This window comes from Meleagris gallopavo, chromosome 7, assembly GCF_905368555.1.
Source record: "Meleagris gallopavo chromosome 7, MGAL_WU_HG_1.1, whole genome shotgun sequence".
Lineage (NCBI taxonomy): Eukaryota > Metazoa > Chordata > Aves > Galliformes > Phasianidae > Meleagris > Meleagris gallopavo.
The window spans coordinates 9,137,382-9,159,654 of NC_139410.1; the positions used below are offsets into that span (position 1 = coordinate 9,137,382).

The 22,273-nt window shown below is 35.4% G+C and overlaps 1 protein-coding gene across 6 annotated transcripts in view; it reads right to left on the bottom strand.

Moving 5' to 3' along the window:
* Nucleotides 1-22,273, bottom strand: part of DNAH7 (dynein axonemal heavy chain 7) — a 98,142-nt gene that overhangs the window by 42,733 nt on the left and 33,136 nt on the right. For all 6 annotated transcript variants that reach the window (XM_085228832.1, XM_085228831.1, XM_085228834.1 and 3 more), the window contains 17 exons: nucleotides 20,586-20,798; nucleotides 19,174-19,283; nucleotides 18,555-18,723; nucleotides 15,810-15,912; nucleotides 15,558-15,685; nucleotides 14,134-14,346; nucleotides 13,054-13,152; nucleotides 12,280-12,528; nucleotides 11,355-11,504; nucleotides 9,746-9,928; nucleotides 8,575-8,751; nucleotides 8,149-8,280; nucleotides 7,429-7,653; nucleotides 5,897-6,094; nucleotides 4,292-4,447; nucleotides 3,063-3,231; nucleotides 1,131-1,257 (listed from right to left, as the gene is read on the bottom strand). In XM_085228832.1, coding sequence (XP_085084958.1) covers nucleotides 1,131-1,257; nucleotides 3,063-3,231; nucleotides 4,292-4,447; nucleotides 5,897-6,094; nucleotides 7,429-7,653; nucleotides 8,149-8,280; nucleotides 8,575-8,751; nucleotides 9,746-9,928; nucleotides 11,355-11,504; nucleotides 12,280-12,528; nucleotides 13,054-13,152; nucleotides 14,134-14,346; nucleotides 15,558-15,685; nucleotides 15,810-15,912; nucleotides 18,555-18,723; nucleotides 19,174-19,283; nucleotides 20,586-20,798 — 2,801 coding nt within the window. The remainder of the gene's footprint in view (nucleotides 1-1,130; nucleotides 1,258-3,062; nucleotides 3,232-4,291; nucleotides 4,448-5,896; nucleotides 6,095-7,428; nucleotides 7,654-8,148; nucleotides 8,281-8,574; nucleotides 8,752-9,745; nucleotides 9,929-11,354; nucleotides 11,505-12,279; nucleotides 12,529-13,053; nucleotides 13,153-14,133; nucleotides 14,347-15,557; nucleotides 15,686-15,809; nucleotides 15,913-18,554; nucleotides 18,724-19,173; nucleotides 19,284-20,585; nucleotides 20,799-22,273) is intronic.

Genomic DNA, 22,273 nt, shown 5'->3' on the forward strand with positions numbered 1-22,273 from the left:
TCTCTGGGCAACCTCTTCCAGTGCCTCACCACCCTCATTGTAAAACCTTCTTCCTTATATCCAGTCTAAATCTCCCCACTTTTAGTTTGAAGCCATTTCTCCTCTTAACAGACTCTGTTAAAAAGTCTGTCCCCTTCTTTCTTACAGTCCCCATTCAGATCCTGGAATGCCGCTATTAGGTCTCGCCATGGAGCCTTCTTTTCTCCAGGCTAACAGTCCCAGCTCTCTTAGCCTGTCTTTACAGGGAAGGTGCTCCATCCCTCAGATCATTTCTGTTGCGTTCCTGTGGATGTGCTCGACATCCACATGTGGTCGACATCTCTCCTATACCTAGGACTCTACATCTGAATGCAGTACTCCAGATGAGGTCCCACCAGCACAGAACGGAGTTATACTTCCTCATGGGCAGCTTAAAAAATATCAGTTCCCTTACTAGATTAAAAGATCAATCTTGTCTATGAATCAAAACTAGCAACCATGGAACACGCTGGAAAAATTGCCTAAGATCAGACATAAGCAATTATACCCCTTCCTCCCTTGATTTTTACAACTAACAATGGCAATAGAAAAGTTGGTGTAATAGCCCTTGCTGTCTTCCTTCTATCTCCCTTCTCAAAGGGTCAGAAGCTGTCAAGCATCAACCTAGTCTAGAAACAGGATATTACAATTTTCTGAGACTTAGCTGTTAGAATGGATAGAAAAATGGAAGCCAAAGCAATAAAAATATAAAAAAATCTAATAATACAATTTTAAACTATTCAGCAGAGAAAGACCGAAGAAAGAATAAACCTTCTCAAACCACGGGAAATTTAAGAATAGATTCTGATTCTGTTCTTTGATCAGAACTACTAATCAAACTGTTTTTATACATCAAATAATACTACAGAGATATCTCAACTAACTTAATTAGCCTCAGCTAATCTAGAACTTTGTTGGAAACTTCAGAAGAATAAGTTCACTATTTTAGCATGATCATCAGTTCAGTTGAAGTAATGAACACCACAAAAAGCACAGGATATAAAAGATGTTCATTTCTTTACAACAGAAAGTTCCTCCAGACATATATTTCAAACTTCCCAGTAACATAATTAAATTATTTTGATTTTTCTATATACAAAAAGATCTCCTACCATATAGTCAGATGCCAGTCTAAGATTCTAGAAAATATCGTGTACATGGATTCATCATCAAACTCATTAATGGTGATTTTATTGAAGTGTCGCAAGAATCGTGGTGTTACTGGGTTTCGACCGCCACCTATGTATTAGAAAGCAGTACTATTGTAAATAAAAGAAAAAGAGTAAAACAGTAAAAGCCTAGCAATATTTTTTCAATCTTCATCATTCATTCAATTAGCAGTGCCACAACAAAAAGTACTGCACCATGTCATAAACTTAATGAAAGCAACAAGCTAGTAAAGGTATTCATGGTGTTCTCTTGCAATAAATAGTATACAAAAAAAAAGACTGAAATGGTCAAGTTATAGATAGATAGACTTGAACTTATTTTAACCACACTTTTGTAGAAGAAGAAAGACTTTATCATAAACTTTACATGTACATTCTTGATTTTGAAAGCATCTCCACGTAAAAAAGCTTGAGATAGGAACAAAGGCAGGTTTTACAGAAAAAGTGCCTCCAAAATTTGGCCAAAGTAAAAAATAATTTTGAAAAAGTAAGATGCGCAATTAAGATGGGCTTTTCTTTTACAGTTTCCCTCTGTTCAGCTCCACAGACTAATTGTTTAGATAAAGTGCTTTGAACTGCAGATCAACACTGCTGTCCCAGTTTCAGTTGGGAGCTGATTTTTTTCCTCATAGTGTCTGCTATAATGCTGTGTTTTGCCTTCAGGTGAAAATAAAGTGTTGATAACATCAGTGTTGTAGCTGTTGCTGAACAGTGTTGCACAGAGTCAAGGACATTTCAGTTTCTCAGCTTCTCATACCATCCTACTATTGAGGGGGGACTGAGGGCACACAAGAAGTTGGGAGGGGACAGAACCAGGATAGCTCACCTAAAACAGACAGAGGATATTCCACACCATATGATATGATGCAAAAAACCCTGAAGAGGGTGGAAGGAGTTGACGGAATGCGGAGCTGCAGCTAAGAGACATTTCTGGAAGAAATGTCTCTCATTTTATTATGTTAGCCCATAGCAGCACAGGCAGATATTGGTAGTATCACAGTAAAGGATGGATCTGTCAACTAATATTCCATTATATGCTGTTGCCATGCAACAGATGGCAGCAGAGCGGCACTTTGACAATGGCATCTGATGTGGAAGAGCATATGAAGCAATGGTATGTCACTGAACTTCTCCATGCAGAAAAAAGAAAAAAAAAAAAGCATCCATTGACATTCATTGATTCTTACAGAACATTCATGGTAACCAAACAGTGGATGTGAGCACAGTGAAGTGGTGGGTTGTGCATTTCAGCAGTGGTGACAGCCTGTCCCCTCTGCTGATTTGTTTATGAACATAGCATACGGGTTCTTGCTCATTGTTGGCAAAAATGCACAGATAATGGTGGTGACTGCTCTGAACAGCAGTGTTTTGTATCTGAGAATTTCCTGTATCAGTGTTACTGTGCTCTTTGTATCTGTTTTATTTTCCACAGAAATAAACTGGAGGCATTACTGTTGGAGCGCACTACATATATATACAGTCTATGTTACACAAGCTATGAGAAAGATGATCTCCTGACATCATGCGATTACTTCATTTTTTTGCCAAGAAAAGTAAGGTTTATCTGTTGCAGATCTCCACTTAGTGCTTTTTTAAAAAAGTTTCAAACAAGGCTTCATTAGCCCAAAACATTTTCAAAAATACTGTTCAGATACACTCTTGTCTTCCTGCAAAGCAATATCTCCTCCCGCTAGGCTTGTGTAGTCAATTTGCTGCTCCTCAACCACTTTAATTTGACTGCTGTTCATATTTTCTGCAAGGAAAGCATTCCCTGAGTCCTATCCATAGCCACCAAGGCCAAAACTAAAGCAATAAGCATTTAGTATTTGGAAACCAAGAAAAGAGAGAAAAAAATGTATAATATATGTTTCTTACCTGGTGGTCCCATTGCACAAATGATCTGAATATCTACAAGTTTAATCATTGAGCAATCTTTAAGGTCATACCAATTCCCGTGATCTAACCATTGTCTTAGTAATTCAACAGGAGGTTGAGCACCATAGACCTCTCGGGCTGGCATGTTAACATCATCTACAAATACAACCTGAAAAGGAAAACAAAGGAATTTTGTATTTACTGATTCTGCTGAACTGGAATAGTACACAAGTACAGTCTTCTGAGAATCATCACAAAGTTCTTACTGGATTTGCTGCCAAGTTAAATAAAAACAAACAGCTACAAAAGAAGCCGTGGCAATTCTAAAGACATTCCGAAACATACGGAAGACAGAAAATCTGTATTTCTCTTCTTGTATCTGAGAACACTTAATAAGAGTGCAAAATAGTACTTGCTACTTAATCCTTCTGTGCTACTGACATGCCTTTTCCCATAAAAATTCGAGAGGCAAGAAGAACCATGAAAGCTTCAAACTTCACTTAGACTATCAAAGTCTATTAAGCTTTATGTCATTTTTGGCACTGCTATTCCTAAAGCATATGCCGCTGGAAACATCTTCACACAGTTAACCTAATTCAAATAGTGCAAGTTCTAGAAACACATTTATGCCATTCATCCCTCTTTCTTCTCTTTTTCTTATTTAGAATTGTAATCTGAGCAACAAACTGAGATGGCTTTGAATGGAAACCTATCTGGGTTTTTTTTACTCCAGAGTTCTGTCTGAGTATCTCTTCGCAGATGCCCACACAAATAAGCAACGAGGATGAACAAGCTTCTTCTTCCCATAACATAAAAAAATCCAGACCTACAACCAATGACAAACCCTAGGTAATTCCACTGTTAGATTTACATAAAACTCAGAAACCGTGACACTCAAGAGTTATATGCTGTCAGCAGCACCTTACCCATACAGAACTCTTATCTAAAGCACAGTATCACAAAACACAGAGGATAAAGTATGATAAGCTGATGACTGTTGTTCATATCATTTATCTGTATTGTATAATTTTTTCAGTTGATTAAAATGAGATGCATATTACTAGTGAAAGAGAGAAATAAGATTGGAAACCTGTGCACATAAATGAGAAAAATTAGAACTGGGGATTTATCAACCATTCTTGATATCAGTTGCAATCAGTTGCAACAACAACACACATTCATATATTTGTTTGCATTTAAACACCTGCATACAAAAATATATCAATTACCATTCTTTTCCCTAGAGGAGGCCCAAAAATTCCTTTTCTCCTTTTATCCAGCTTTGACATCATAATATTCTGAGTCTGAGCTGCCGTAGTTTGTGCTGAAAAGTTAATGAGCAGTGGCTTATAGACTTCTTTATTCAAATTATTTAAAAGGAAATTCTGGAAGAATTGAAGAGAAAGTTAAAATACATACGTAGACAAATTTTAAAGCAATCTAGCAAATAGCAATTGAACAATTTGTACCATTTTTATTTCATTCACAATGAAAAAAAAGTAATTTATCTCTAAGATAACACTTTAGTCATATTTCATCAGATATCTAAAACAATAGTGAACCTTATTTGTCAGAGAAAAAATTCTACTTTGCTTAACAAATATTTTCACAGATTCTAAAAAAAAGCCAAATAACCAAAACATGCCTAGTATATTATACAAACTCAGTATGTTAGTATTTGTACAAGCAAAACATTTCATCATATTATTAGGAGCTGATTTATAAAGCCTGTACTAATTCAAATAAAAAAAAACCAGCCACAGGTCAAAATAGTTTTGTTTAGTTTTGAAGAGTACCCAGGAATATTGCCTTCAAAGGGCATAGGAAAAAAAATGTAAAAATAAGTTTTATGGTCAAGATTGATCTTATTTTATAATGCTAGCTACCTTCCAAAGTCTCTTTTTTATTACTTTAAATGTAATCTCCAGAGGAAATATGGATCAAAGTCATCCTTTTAAGTAAGACTGAATGGGACTCATTTCTTACCCACACATAGGTAAAATCACAGAGTTGGAAGTCATCCTTTCAGACATGGCTACAGAGCAATACCCCATATTAATTAATGTCTCTAGTGAGTTGCTTAAGCACTTATCAATAGATGTTGGAGCTTTTAGACTTCACAATCTTTTTAGCAGAAATAACATTTACTTTCTACTTCTCAATGAAGACAATAAATATATAACATTGACAATATACAAAAACTGGAGAGAAAAGTAACTCAACGATAACGTTTCTTTCAGTCTTTTTATCAATACTGAACTCCCAAGAAATACCACATTCTTAAGTACCACTCCCAAAGTGAACTGGGCAGTAAAAACTTACCATATTCTTCATTACAAATGAATACCTTGTTTGTGATTTATTGTATTTTTTTTTAGTTATTTCAGAATAGTAACTTAAAAACTGAGGTAGGTTACGTAATCCTTACTCGATAACTTAATTTATTACAGTTAATGTAATGATACAAACGAAGAGAAAATAACAGTTTAAAAACATGAGACTTAATCTGGGTATATAACTTTCAAGACTCACCCTCTGCAAAATGATTGTACACAGGTTTTGTGCTGAGGGCATGAATCAACACAAGCAAAATTCTCTACAAAAAGACATGATGGAGGAATGGCTTCTCTCTTAGGAATTATTTAGAGAATCTCAGTTAAAAATGCAGTAATTACTTTGTTTAATTTCCAAAGAGTTAAACGCTTTTTTCCTCAAATATAAAGTATACTTTATCATGGATCTAGATAGAATGCAATGAGAAAAGCTGATTCGGAAATTTCCCTAATTTCACCAACAGCAGGACCTCTAACAAAAGTTCTTTTAAAAGTACTTACAGTGATATAGGTACTTTTTCCAGTTCCTGTTGGCCCCACAAACATAGAAGGCTTTTGATGCACTATCAACAACTCCATCAAAGACATATATCGAACTGTATCCTGAGTTGGCACTATTATTTCATTAAACGTCACATCCTGAGGTATAGGAGGAGCTGACTTGAGCATTTCCACCCAAGGTTCCCAAATTCCTGCTCCCTATTTTAATGTATATGAAAGTCAAATATTAATAATAGAGAGGAAGAAGCAGAATAAAACCAACACAAATAGAAATATCAAAGTTCTGGATAGAGTTATCAGCTAATTTTAAAAAGTATTAAAAATAATTTCACCGGTTTCGGTACTATAAATATATATATATATGTGTGTGTGTCTGTGTGCGTATATATATATCTATATATACACATATGTACACACAATATAAATAATTTTCTTTAACTAGGATACAGTGCATTGCTGTCAATTCAGACTACTTACACAGAAACATTGTGCCAGTGCCTCAAGTGTGCAATTACTGAATTACTGAATTTATGATTGAAAGACAAGATTTTTACCTTTTTTATCAACACACATACTATGAATATAATGGAAAAAAATACATATATACAAAAAATAATTCTGTACATAAAAGAAATTACTGCATAAATTCAATCAAAAAAATTAAAAAAGCAGAGTTGTTACTTTGACAGACACCTTACTCATTATAAATAACTCCAAACTATGGAATTTGTGGACAAACCAATTTTGGTGCTGAAGTGCCACAGCAAGGCTTCTTCTTTAGATCACTCTACTACAAGAGTCTTTAAAGTATGTAAAAAAAAATTAAGAAAATTAATGTAAGGAGATAATATAATTGTAAATAGCCCTAAAAAACACTTTATTTTCTATCCTACCCCCCAAAATATCAATCTTGAGATGAAAGTCGTATGAATTCCTAAAGATTGCTCTCTCCTTAAGTAAGGAAGAACATGTTTTTATGGATTATTATCGGAAGACATAAAGCTTTCACAACTGATAGAAATCTCACTTCCTTCAGCAACATGCAGGTATCATGCACAAGCTAAAATCTAGACATTTCTCATCGTAATTCTCATTGTACAGCAACAGCAATTTACAGGACTGACAAACTCCAAATAGGTCATTTATTTTATTTTGGAGTTTCTGGAGCGTGCTAGATAAAACTTAAGCAGCTTTCTTCTCATCTGGGAGAGGCACATCAAAGATTCACATCTTAATCTCAGGGAAAAGGGACAAATGAGAAGGCACAGTAGTAGATTCTCTGCTAACTACTTCTCTACAACAGGCAATTACTACGGTATCTGAAAAGACAGGCCTTGGTACTCTAAGTCCCAGACAGAACACCGGATATTACACTGGCTTATAAGGCAGAACCTCCTGCCTATGCTGTGACAGAAGCATACAGAAGAGCAACAATAACAAAATATAACAACAATACACACCTTCTAATATTCACCAAAAATTACTTGACAGTGTAAACTTCGAGGGGCTACATCTTCTTTAGCAAACCTCACCTTTTTGACAAACTGATAATCATAAATGGTTCCTTCTGTTGGAAATGGGACTGTGAACACCTTTGAAGCGTGTTGATCAATACTACTCAACAATTGATATTGCTTCCTTGTCTCCTCACTAATTGGTCCTTCAAGCATTTCTCGAACAATTTTGTCAAATTTCAGACGATCGTCCTCTTTACAGCTAGCTCCTACAGACCATGTCAGTGAAAATAAAAAAATACCCTACAATTGGAGAAGAAACAAATTCAGTACCTGTAGATTACAAATGTCTTATTCGCTAAGCCAAAAAACATTTTTGCATGAGATCACAATAGAATAATGCTTGACCAACTTAATTTTATGTGTAAAGCTCGGGACCATGCTTCCAGTAAAATGGAACACCATTTATACTGATTATTAGTATCTGATCTTTTCTGTGCAGCAAAATCCCTGACCTACTCAGTGCAAAGCCCTCATTTTGAGACAACTCAAGCATGAACTGGCTTTTATTCCAAAACAACAGAGATTATACTTCCGTTACTAAAAAGACTACCCTGTAAAGTGGTATCCTTGTTAACCCTGTATAGACACAAGTATTATGCACGCAGGTAATAGCATTTTCCTAATTGGACTTCACAGAATACCCATTAGAATGATTGAATATATTACTGCCCATAATCCATCCTACTAAGTCCCAAATTGAAGGTGCCAATTCTTTATGTTGAACATGCTGCCTACCTCAAGCCAAGAAAAAATATCATGGTCATTCATAGCTTTAACTTGGGCTTCATCTGCAAATTCATCCATCATGCATTCCATCAGATTCATTAGCGACTGAATTAAGTTTGTATCTGAAGTAGGAGACAGTTCCTGAAAAGAAAGAAGAAATACTCTTGATTGTAGGTATGTTTACTCATTGAAATTAGCCTAGTTGGTTTTCTTTGGTTTTGTTTTGTTTGCTGTTTTTCGCTTTTTTGTTCTCGTGCCTGAAATACATTCAGAAGCAGGTCAATTCCATGCACATCTTGCTCACAACCCTTCATCTTAACAGCAGTTATAAAAAATAAAAATAAATTGATATTGTCCTACTAAAATAATTTTTTCCTTGGAAGTAAAAATAGTTCATATGCACTTTTTTTTTTTCAGAAAAGTTCTTTACCTCACCTTTGTATGTTTCCTAATAAACTCAAGACAGAGAGGAACCATCGCATCAAAGAGGCCTACTATAAATTCTTTATGAGCAGAGCTGATTCCTGAATGCATTGTATTTATCCAAGAAATCATTAATGGTCTCCAGCCTAACATATGGGGCTCCATATAGATCATACCACACCTTGAAACCTAGAGGTAAATGAACAGGTACATGTTATATTATGTAATCTCTGAAGTTTTTTTCCTCATTAAAAGAAAGTAACATTAAACATTACAATACACAGCTTTTAGGGTTATTAGAAGATTATGGGAAGATAACACAGAGAGAGGTGGTGGAGTCACCATCCCTGGAGGCATTCAAGAAACATGCACATGTCACACTGAGGGATGTGGTTTAGGGGAAAACATTGGTGATAGATGGACAGTTGGACTGGATGACTTTGGAGGTCTTTTCCAACCTTTTTGATTCTATAATTCTGGGATTCTAAGATGGTATGAAATGTACAGTGAGGTTCTCTTAGCCATGAGATGTATGGTTAAGATCAAACCAATCTTTATCCTTGAGCAAATGGAAAATATAATCTTAATGAGATTTTCCTCTTCAACAGAATTAGTTCCCAACGTTAAGGTCAAAAAGGCAGTAAACTGACCACTTCATTGCCCAGCACTTAATTTTAAATTAAATTTTATATCAGTTTGAAGTAAAAACTCTCCTTCCCAGTATGACTATGCAGATATTTTGTTCTCTTTATATTATTACCTGAACTTATTCTCATATGCATGAGGAAACTTCTGAATTCCACAAAACACCATTAGAAAAAAACAGGCGTAACAGAGATTGACAACTACCATAAATACAGTGACCACTGATTCTATCAGAATCTGTCAGGTTAAAGTTCTGCACATTTATTACTGTTTCTTGTCAAGCATTTGGAAGGATCAGGCTCCAAGTAGTTAAATAGAGTCCTCGGAAGAACACTCATAATCTCTCATGTGATACTGTAAGATTATGAAAAATTTGAAGAAGAAAACCAAGATGTAATGTCTTTCACATTAAACAAATATCAAATAAATAATTATTTTTCTCAGTCAGGTATATTTAATTAAAAAAAATTAGAGATTTTCACTTTACCCTCCATAATAAAAGACAATTGCATTAAGAAATTGAAATACAGGAACTTACAGTAGCAGGAGAAGCAACTTCTAAATCCATTGGTTCAAAAATAAGACTCATTTGCTGTGACATTGTGATGATCTCTCCACTCATAAGGCACAGCTTTTTATTATCGTCAAGCACAGTATTCATATTCTCAATCCATACTGCATCCACTGGTCCATCAAAAATTAGCCATTTCCTATCTGGGGTCTGATTAAAACAAAACAAAAAAATAAACCCCACAGATTTTTTTTTTTTTAATTATGTTCACTGAAATATTTTAGCACTAAAATTTTTTCTACCAAAAAAAACCAAAAACATTCTATGTACGCAGCTGTATTAATAAAGTTTCTGAAATCAAACATGTAATCTATACTCACAATTTAGGTGTATTACTTTGAAGCATACACTGTAGACAGCTACTGAGGGTTAATACTTTTTACTAGAAACTTTCAGTTACACTTACAAAACAGTATATTGCTTCAGTTAAACTACAACACATTCGAATAGTTATGATAAAATTAAACTATTAATACAACAAATTCAAACCATCAGTAATACATATTGCACATTTACCATGAAATTCAACAGGCCTAACTTATGGAATACAGTATTTTAGAAGGTAATTAAAGGTATTCATAGTACTTCTTATGCAACAAAATACAAATCGCTTTTGCAGTTCTTTAAACACTATTAGAAGCAGCGAACTTCACATCAGTTAAATTCAAAACACTATTAGCTCACTGAAATTTATAGTGGTTAAGTGTCAGATATTACAGTCACTAGCAAAAACTGAAGTAATTGTCAGTAGATATGTAGAATCACAGAACCGTTTGAATTGCAAGGGACTCTTCCGTGTCATTAGTCCAATTCTCCTGCAATGGACAGGGACACACACTAGATCAGGGTACTCAGAGCCTGATTCAGACTAACCTTGTGTGTCTCCACGGATGGGGCATTCCACCAACTCTTCCGGTACCTCACCACCCTCATTATAAAAACCTTCTTCCTTATATCCTGTCTAAATCTCCCCTTCTTTTAGCTTGAGACCATTACCCCATATACTGTCTCAACAGATCCTTATAAAGAATCTGTCACCTTCCTTCTTAAAGCCCCCCCTACGGATTCTGGAAGGCTACTCTCAGGTCTCCCTGGAGCATTCTTTTCTCCAGGTTGAACAGCCCCATCTCCCTCAGCCTTCTTCTATTATACTCAGTCAAAATGTTTCAATGGACTTTAATGGAAGTTCAGACATAAGCCATACTCAGGAATCAGTTTCATCCAAAATTAACACCAAAACTAACATCAAAATTACCATATACATAAATATTGGAGATTTTATTCCAAACCAGACAGAATAAGGAAGGACAATGTATCATAAGGATTAAATATTCATTTATCTCTAATAAATGCAAAGAACAACAATAAGATTTGTTTTTACATAAGGACTTCTGAAACACAAATCTTAATTTACCAGCACCCAGAAAGTCATTTGCATGGAGCAAAGCAGAACTAAAACAATCTTTACTCTCTGCATTCAGATAATTAAGCTTATTAATCCTACAATTATTGTGAACACACCAGAAACGCACTGAAAGGTCATTTCCAATAGTACTTTAATTCAGTTCGCGCTTACTTGAGAAGAAGCAAATGCTCTGAAGCTCACTGCTAGGATGCCATCTGACCATTCATGTGAAACTGGATCAAACTGTCCATATAGCTGACCCATTGTTATGGATTTGGGATTTAAAACTGTGATCTGAACTTTGTTTTCTTCCATCAGCCCCTACAGGTACAAAAGTGTTAACATTAAACATTTGTTATATTGTATGTTTTATTTTGAATTTTACATATATATTAAATCTTCATAAAACTTTTATCAGCTTAGAGGAGGAAAGATATCATAAATATTACATTTCAAAGATGGAATACAAGTGCATAAAGACAAATCCCCCAACTTTATCGCATGTAGCTGGAAGTATAATTTCAATACTGAACAGTGGCTTGATATATAAAAATGGGTTTTACTTAATTTAAATGTTAGTGAGTAGGACATTAGGCAGTCAGTTAAGATACCCAAGAACTATACTTACACTTGCATGGATGAAAACAGGTCAAGTCCTGTCTTTGTTTCATTATCCCGTGTTTAGCAAAGAAATAAGTATGACCGTCTTGGTAAATTTCTGAGATTGACATCAAAACACCACCACAAAGAGGGTTCTTTTGGTTTGGCTGTGTTTTGTTTTTACTTAAACCATGCAAAGATATCTAATTTTATTTTTTATTAGCTTCAACTGATTCTTTTCTTGTCTCTTTGTGATTAAAGATGACATGTAATATTGTATAAATCAGAGATTAGGTAGGTAAAATCCACTTCAGGAATGAATCTTCCTTAAGTTTGAAAGGACAGCTTCTCAATCAAATTGTTTCAGTTATCCCTTATGCTTGCCTAGAGACCCCTGGGGTAAACTCTGTATTTTGTACAAAAACAAAAAAGCATTTTTTTAAAATTGTTTGAAAATAGATTTCACAACAAATATTCATAAAATCTGTCTAGATACCTTCTCACATACGTCCCCCAGAGCTCCTGCCAGAACTCGATATGCACAAGTTTTTCCACCAAAAGGCTCTCCAACTATCATAAAGCCATGACGCACAATCATCATCTCATATATCTGCAGGATCTTCATAGTAAATACATCAGTCATTTGCAAATTCATAGCAACACAGTTTGTTTTGATGGCTTCCAACAGGTCATTGTAATCTGGTTTTGGCAGCCTCACACCAGGAAACAAATCAGAGGTTATACCCTATTGAAACAATTAATTGAAAAGCATACTTATTTCCACTGTCATTAGATTTGAAACTCATGCAATCAATGATTTATCCTTTAAAACTTAGGCAAACTAGTATCTGTTTTGATAAAAATAAAATAATTATGAATGTTACATAACCTTGTCTGAGCCAAAATGTCTTAATTTATTACTGATATTTATTTCAAGAGCCTTTTTCATGTTTATGCGGGTATAGAGTAAAGGATTAATTACCTAATTGATCAGCTTCTATCAAACTACTTTACAAAACTTGCTTTTAGAAAGTGGAGTAAGCTTTTTCCTTTCTCTCTCAATAACCAAAAACTAGTTAACAGAAATATAAATAGTAGACCCATATGGTCAGTGTATTTGCTATGAAGGAATAGCTAAGACTCTTTAAAAATAATTACGGGCTAAACTGAAGTATTTGGATTACTACTCTGATAAATCTGTTATATAATATTAGCATTTTTAACAAGTTTTCTTAACTTAGTGAAAATACGTATTTTTATTTTTTTTTACCTCAAAAAGTGGTAAATCATGAGACAAGAATTTAGGCAGATTGACATCTGTAATGGATCTGAGCAGCAAAATTTCTTCATCTTCCAATGGATATTTCAGCTAAAAAAGATATTAAATAGCTTTACGTTTAGTTTATTAGTTTTGGAAAGCCAATGTTAAATGCCTATTTGACTGAACAGCTCCTGTTGTGCATCTGTGTAATTATTTTTGGCAAGTTCAGGTCCACAAACAATAAGATACATTCTGGATGTACGTTTATACTTTGATATCAGAGTGTTTACAGTAACTTTCTATATTCAAGCCAACTGAGCTTTATTTTATGCCCAGTTATGGGTATTATTACAAACTGTACTTTTTCCTAAACCGTTAAATTCTTGCTTTTTAATATGTGTTTATTTTCTTCATAAAAAAAGAACAAATTTTCCCTGTTTTGAGGTAAACCTTTTGGTTTCAAAATGGAAAGTCTAAAAACTTCCATAGAAATATGTTCACCAGCAGGACATATGCATCTTTTTGCCACGATATACAGCTCGTTTACTTTTTTGCTTCAGTTTGTTTTGCTGGTAATGCGTTGGTTTTTTTTGTTTTTTTTTTGGGGGGGGGGAGGAGGGAAGGAGGGCTTTGATGTCATTTGTTCATAATGCACATCAAAATAAAATACTATATCCTAAACAGTTTTCCTTAGAAAGTGGAAAGAAACTGGAGTCACACTTGGCAGACTAGCCAGTGATCTATTGGAAGGTGTTAACATATTATGGCAAAAGCATCTAATGGTGTAAAGAAAATAATGCAGAACAGCAGCCAACATGCCAGATACAATTCGCTAAATCTGCACTGAACTAGAAGTCTTGAAAGATAATCAATACACTTATTGGGCTTGCCAACCCATTAATTTGGTGATCAAATCATGAACTTCTTGAATTCTCCTGGTTTGCACCCTAAAACATACCCTTTTCATTTTTATGTTCATCACTGAATGTGTACTTGCCTATATACAGAACTGTGTATCTTTCATCATGAAAGAGCTACACTACTGAGGAAGTTTCTGGGAAACAAATAAAAATCTAAGAAATCATTTACCTTTAGATTGCCAGCAGCAGTAAGTACTGACTTCACAGCTCTCATTCCATAATCATAATGGTGCTGGGATGACAACTGCTCAGAACACAGACGGTAAGTAGCCACAATTTTTACAGACAGAGGTCGTGCAGAAACAAAACCACAAGAATATAGAACTATCTCTGCAATCATAGCGTAATCAGGAACCATCATAGCTACTGTTCTAAAGAGAGCCTATTAAATGCATAAATGAAAAAAATCACAACAGGAAAAATTACACATTATAATATACAACTTTTTCTGCAATTACATAAAATACGTTTCCATTATTTCCTTAATAAAGCAGGAGTCAATTAAAGTGAACTACCATTATTATTTCTATACTGTAATATGGTAACAGTTTCCCCTAACTATTCAGCAATTATGACAATTCATGCTTATAGTTCTTCTTCATCCAAGATTAACAACAACAAAAAAATTACAACACACAAAATGCCACAAGCTTTAGAAGAGATAGGGAGTGCAATTCCCTATTGCACTCCCTATAAATAAGCACCATAAATAAGGTGCTGCCTTCAGACTCATCTACTAGCATTGTTTAGCTGTAGCCAGTGCTTCAATTTTACCATATTTTAACTGAACAAGTATCAGAATAGTTTCAAACAGATAAAAGTTTTGTTGCTTTTCATAATTCATCAACAAGTTTTCCAAATTATCCTTTTCCACTTACAGAATTAATGTTTTTGAACCTTCTATTCATAGCATGTGTTATTCAGTAAACTTCCCAAACGGTTCTGAGAAATAGTCACACAAGATTATACATTATCAATTTATCAATATCTGTGCTCAGATTTATTTTCTTGCTATGGACATATGACAACAGTATTTAAGGGGTAAGAAAGGATGTATCAGTCTTGAGTCAATCACTCAATAATGAGCTTACAGAAGACAGAAATCTCTAATACTGAAAACACTGCAAGTCCCATCAGATGCTACCTTGATTCTTGGTTCGAAGTAAAAAGAAATTAGTCAAAGATCAATTTTTGATTCAGCATTAAGATATCACTTTTTATAAACTGTAAAGTGTTCCTTCTATTTTCTGAACTTTCAGGCGCGTAGTAAAGGAACATTAAGCTTTTGTTGTTTGATTTTTTTTTTTTTTTAAACAGTTGGGTTTTTTTAATCCTGACAGACTGATACACCTTAAATCACTCAACTATTTCCCAACATATTTAAATTTAGCTTATTTCTACTGTTAAATCTAATTTTCTTCAATAACTTCTTTTTCAGAGATTATTTTTACACTAGTGTAATATAAACAGCTTAAAAGACTTGAAGGTAACTGATATTAAATATTCTTAATTTTTTTATTTGACACAAAGCTATTTTTTTTTCACTTTCTGTGTTAACTATTAAAAAGATTACAATACCAAATGTTACAATACCTTAAGATTGTCAGGGAGCTCTGAACGCCCGGCATAACCAGGATTCATGGTAATGAAGACAGCACATGTAGGGTTAAGTTTCAATTCAGTCCCTTCGAATACTAATATGTCAGATCCTGAATTAATGCCTGTAAAGGAAAAAAAAAGAAACAAAACCATGCTACTGTCATTGTTAGACTTTTTTTTTTTTTTTTCCCCATCTCTAGTCTTTGTCATACGTAAAACAAAGTTATAGTTAAAATAACAGTTTACCTCTTTGGATAGTAAAAATCTGCTGAGCAACCACAGAAAGCACTTCCAAATCAATTCTGTTGAATTCATCAAAGCAAGCCCACGCTCCACAAGATAACAAACCCTAGAAGTGACAGGCATCAGATTAATTGATTGGTGCCCATTTATTTTGAACATATCAATGCTGACCAAAACAATTCAGTAATGAGAAAAGGTTTTACTGTGCAAAGACAGAACTTATATCAATGATTCATGGCACTAAAGTCTACTCAAACTCACTCCAAATATCAGAAATCACCAAAAAGAATTAAAGAAATTTAAAAGTTTGCTTAGGGAAAAAGACACAAAACTTGTTCTATGTAAACTGAAATCCTGTTTCTTCAGTCATAGGCAAAGTGCTACCAAATACATACATTTTGCATGTTTTACCTTTAATGTCAGTATTTTGGAACTGGACAAGGGGGAAATTTTCACCTCTATATAGGCCTCCAAAAAACCTACTCATTCTTTTTTTTTCATGTCTATACCTGATGGGGGTCACAACGACAACAGGCAACATAAGGAATTCTGCAGGGCTAAAATTAACCATTTTGTTTACAATATGAACAAAAATGACTGTCTTTTAACAACATATTACAGCACGACATGTTACCCAAACTATAACCAAGGAGCAATTCTCTTTTCCTACAGTTCTTATTAATTTATAGTTCTTTCTTCTATATGTTCCCTAAATGCCACTGTACTAACTCTGCTGTACATATAGTGTCTAGACAGAATCTTGTGATTTGGTAATTGTTGTTCTACAAATTCCTATTTAAGACACAGAATTTTGCTTTAATCGTTTTGCAGATAAAAAAAAAAATTGCTTTGCTTATTTGAATTTCTCTCATGTCAAATCTTGAAGCTATGCCATGCGGTTCTGTCACTTAACACATATGAGAAGAATAATGCCAGAGAGAAAAGCAGAATTACTCTATTTCTGTACCATTCCGGTTAGGAATAGGATACTGTTTGGAACGGCACAGATACCATTCAGGATATATTTTCATAATACAGAGCTGTCTACACAGGCCAATAGCAACATAAATAGCAACACAGCCTCACCTCTGTCCCTGGAAAGGTGATGGAACAGCTTGTGCTGGATACCATCTCCAGACAATTGGGAGAAAAGGAGGTTATCAGGAGTAGTCAGCATGGGTTCACCAAGGGGAGGTCGTGCTCGACCAACCTGGTGGCCTTCTATGATGCTGTCACATGCTGGGTGGATGGGGGAAGAGCAGTAGATGTAGTCTACCTTGATTTTAGAAAGGCATTTGATACTGTCTCCCATGACATCCTTATAACAAAGCTGAGGAAGTGTGGGATAGATGAGTGGACAGTGAGGTAGGTTGAGAACTGGCTGGCTGGCAGAGTGCAGAGGATTGTTGTTGGTGGTGCAGAGTCTGGCTCGAGACCTGTAACCAGTGGTATTCCCCAGGGGTCTGTGCTGGGTCCGGTCTTGTTCAACATCTTCATCAATGACCTTGATGAGGGGATAGAGGCCACCCTCAGCAAGTTTGCTGATGATACGAAGTTGGGAGGATTGGCTGACATGCCTGAAGGCTGTGCTGCCATTCAGCGAGACTTGGACAGGCTAGAGAGCTGGGCAGTAAGAAACCGGATGAGGTTCAACAAAAGCAAGTGTAGAGTCTTACACCTAGGGAGGAATAATTGCATGCACCAATACAGGCTGGGGGATGAGCTGCTGGAGAGGAGCTCTGCAGAGAGGGATCTGGGCGTCCTGGTGGACGACAGGTTGGCCATGAGCCAGCAGTGTGCCCTCGTGGCCAAAAAGGCCAATGGCATTCTGGGGTGCATTAAAAAGAGCGAGGGAGGTTATCCTCCCCCTCTACTCTGCTCTGGTAAGGCCTCATCTGGAGTACTGTGTCCAGTTCTGGGCTCCCCAGTACAAAGAAGACAGGGATCTCTTGGAAAGAGTCCAGCAGAGGGCTACAGAGATGGTGAAGGGCCTCGAGTATCTCCCCTATGAAGAAAGGCTAAGTGAACTGTGTCTATTTAGCCTTGAGAAAAGACGATGGAGAGGGGACCTGATCCAGGTTTATAAATATCTGAGGTGTGGCAGCCATAGTGGTGAGGCCAGGCTCTTTTCAGTGGTACGTGGAGACAGGACAAGGGGAAACGGACATCAGCTGCAGCACAGGAAGTTTCGCACGAATGTGCGTAAGAACTTCTTGACGGTGAGGGTGACGGAGCACTGGAACAGGCTGCCCAGGGGGGTTGTGGAGTCTCCTTCTCTGAAGATATTCAAGTCTCCCCTGGACCTGTGCGACCTGGTGTAGGGAACCTGCTTTGGCAGGGGGGTTGGTCTCGATGATCTCTAGAGGTCCCTTCCAACCCCTACAATTCTGTGATTCTGTGATAAATACGCTTCATTTGTTTAATACAATGGTTCTTACGAGTTTATTTAGAGTTTAAATTAAATCCCAAATCCCCTAAATTTGCAATCAGCTACTAAAAATGTATTCATTTAAATGGCATCTATGTTGTCTATATTGAACAAATAAAATCATTATCGTATGTTTCATTTCTAAAGCACAGAGAAAACACTCTGATATTTCAGGTGGATTCTTAGGAGAAGACAAACCTATATGCACAATACTAGGATTGTATTGCAGCCTAGAAGTGGAAGAAATTACATTTCAATTACAAAAGCAAATAAAATATTTTCATATAATTTAAAATATGACCCTCAAGACTTTTCCAAACCTTAAAGAATTTTCCCAACGCGATGTAATCCAATCCATCAGAACAATTGAAAACCACACACTGCTTAGCTACAGCCTTTGCTAAATCCTTTGTCGTTTCTGTTTTTCCAGTTCCTGCAGGACCTTCAGGAGCACCTCCAAGATGTAGATGTAGCGCACCAAATAAGGTTCTGAAAATAAAATAGAAGAAAAAAAAAATTGTAACAATTTTATGCTACTTTTCTAGCTGCTCCAACTTCTTCCAGAAACTCTTAAAACTTGTTTAATGTCTAAACTTCCCTCAGATTGTACAGTCTGCGTGCTCCTGGTAGCTGTAGTCCACAAATACATAGAGATGCTTTAAGTTTACTATAAGGTAAAAAAAAAACAACAAAAAAAAACAAAAAAACCCATAGCTTACTATTCATTTATCACTAACCACAGTGTTATAAATTATTAAATTTATTAGAAATGTAAATTAAAGTATTCATACAGGATGAATTCTAATCAATTTAAACACTTCTAATTATGCCTATTAGAATATCAAAGATATAATCCTGGAGTCACCCAATTCAGGACTAAAATATCTCAACTAAGTAGATTCTTGCAAGCACAGAACGTTCAGTAACAAGCACTTTTACCTGTAGCATCTGTCTGTAAGTGGAGTAATAACCAGCCTAGGTGTATTGCCAAGATATTCATATCCATATCTCAGTCCAGCATTGATCATTCTTGTTTGAAGATGTCCTTCCTAAGAAAATAAGGCACTGACTTTGTAGGTGAACTGATTACACAAAGGAAGGACAACACAATATTCCTCAACTTTGTAAATGAGCACAACCCTTTTAAATAATTGGTGCATTGCTCTGAGACAGCTTGTGATTCATTAAACAAAAATATCACCATTTAAGAGACAGTAAAGTATGAACACAAAACCGTTTTTCCATTAATTTCTATCGAGAAAAAGTTCTACTAACCATATGGCTGAGTAAAACGGTCTTGTTTAGCTACTTAGAAAGATGAAGGTCTTTCTCAAACAGAAACAGAAATATCAGTAATAAACAGTATCTCAGAATTGCAGGAAGGTTGAGGCTGGAAGGGACTTTAGTCTATCATTCTAAAACAACCTCTCTTCTCCATCTCCTAGAGCATACTAAGCAGGCTTGTATCCAGACGGCTTTTAAATATGTCCAGAGTAGGAAACTCAACAGTCTCTCTGGGCAACCGGTTCTAGAGCTCAGTCACCCTCACAATAAAGAGCATTTTCCCCATGTTCAATCAGAACTTCCTGCGTTTCAGTTTCTGCCCATTTCCTCTCATCCTATACACTGAGGACAGTCTGGCCCCATCCTCTTGTCATCCTCCTTTCAGATACTTATGTACATGGATCAGATCTCCCCAAGCCTTCTACGAGCTGAACAGGCCGAATTCCTTCAGCCATTCCTCTTATCAGAGATGCTCCAGTCCCATAAATATTTGAGCAGCCCTTCCTTCTTGGTCCAGGAGCTCCAATGACCAATAGCTGAATTTATAGTCAACTTGATGACTCTAATATGGCAACACAATATATTTTAATTTTAGGTGCAATGTCTTCTGCAAAATGGGAAATATTGTCTTGACAAATGCAAATATACTGTACACTACCACCACGCAGTATAAACATTCCTATTTTTCCAAATAATACATAAAATAATATTGACATCAGATTAAAATCTTTAGTTGTCATCCCTAAACCATTTTTTACTCTTCAGAAACAACAATAATAAATAGCATTAATAATAAAAATTAAATAGTGTTTGAACAACAGCAATCTCTCCTGCAGATTCAGCCAATGTTCTGAGATTCAGCAGTGATGAGATTTTAATTAAAAACTGATTGTAATTGGCTACTGGACGTTTCAGTTAGCAATCCACAGAATTATCAGTTAAAGGTATATTCTTATCAGCAGAAATTATCACATCAGAGTAACTATTCTCTGTGTCAGCAAGCAAGCAGAAATCGAAAAGCTATGAATGAAAATTACCTTCTAAAAAGATTGAGAGGTCTCACTTACCTCCCAGTAGTATCTAAGCTGACTTAGCCATTCAAAGTCATTCTCATCTTTGATTTTCTTGCTTACTAGAGATGCAAGAACATCCCTAGCATGAACATCAAGCACAACAAGTGCTCCAAGTGTCACACGATTCTGCTTAGACAGCTTTCCTCGCACCAAGGTGACAATGTCCTCTATCTGTCTATTATTCTGTTCCAGAAAATCTTCTAGTGCCTGGGAAAATTTTTACAAGTTAGGTAACTGCAGGTTTAGTCTAAGGCACGAGGATTTTTTTCCTTATATTACTCTTCTTTTTCTATATCAAAATATTCCTTCTCACTATTACAATAGTAAACTATCATTCACAGACAATAGTTCAACAGGGCTTTTATCTATTTGATTCTGCTTTTCTAATGTTACAGAACAATACATGGAGACATCAATGACACCTCTCAGGAAACAAAACAGCATAACTTATTTCTTCCTGAAATACATGAATTACTCCTTAGCTTTTTATAAATTTCACATTAAGAAAATGAAAATGACACATATTTTAAGGACTGGCTTATATGTATACAATATATTTTCTATGCTTAAGGAACATCACAATACTGGAAAAAAAGAACTTTAAGTTCTACAGTAGTTAGGAACAATCTGGTTACAATCCTTTTCATTCTCGTAGGTTGTGGTAAAAAGTAAAGGTCCAATTTAAGGAAAGCACTTATATCAATACTGAGAAGTGCTAAGTGCCGCACTAAACTGAAATTAAAAAGAAAGACATCGAAACCTGGAAATTGTTAGAGTTTGCCACTTAGACATCCGTATCTTTTGCACTCAAATGCACACTCGTTCAGGAAGATGCATTCACTGAAGGTCCACAGTAAGCTTGATTGTTCTGAATCCTTACAGAAAAGTCAGAAATTTCTGCTATTTGTCTGGAGAAAAACTTACCTACATCTGTTTTAGATTTTTCTCCACACTAGAATGTAGTTCATCTTCGCATACTCTAACAGCAGTAACCACCAATGAATTTTTCTTATTTTGACGTCTCTCACCCCAGCTAATTATTTCCCAAACACTAAGCTTGATTAAATCATCCGCTTAGAATTACTTATTTTTAATTTATGAATATAAAGAAGCAAGCAAAGTTAAAAATCACTTCAATTTCATGAGTTGCTTCAGAAGTTCAAATCATCCGAAACATATCACTCAAGTCAGGGATAAAAACCTATTTGCTTACCACCAAGCTTTCCAAGCTTTCACCAAGCAAACTTCTAGAAACCTACATACTAGTATGTTCTTATCTCCCGTTTCAGTATAACTCTTTACTACTGCACTTCTGACTACATACTTCACTGAAAATGAAAGTGGTCCACAAAATATTACTCTGTAAATTTATGAAACAGTTTTGTTTCTATACATCTTACCTCACTATTTGTTTTAATAAAAAACTTATACCTTTATACAGTTATCTGTTGGAAACAACTAAAAAATGTTGCAAAAAATCCTGTGTGTATGCCCGCGTGTGTTTGCATGTGTATATGAGTAAATTTTTTTTTAATCATAATAAGTGACTTAAATGAGACTGGTATCCTGTCCCAGAAAACACTGAAGAGCTTCTGTTAGAAAAAAGAAGTCACTGTGTGCGCAGAGTGCCTTTGATGTCAGCAAAAAATGATGCTGTAGGTAGGATACCATTTATTTTGACC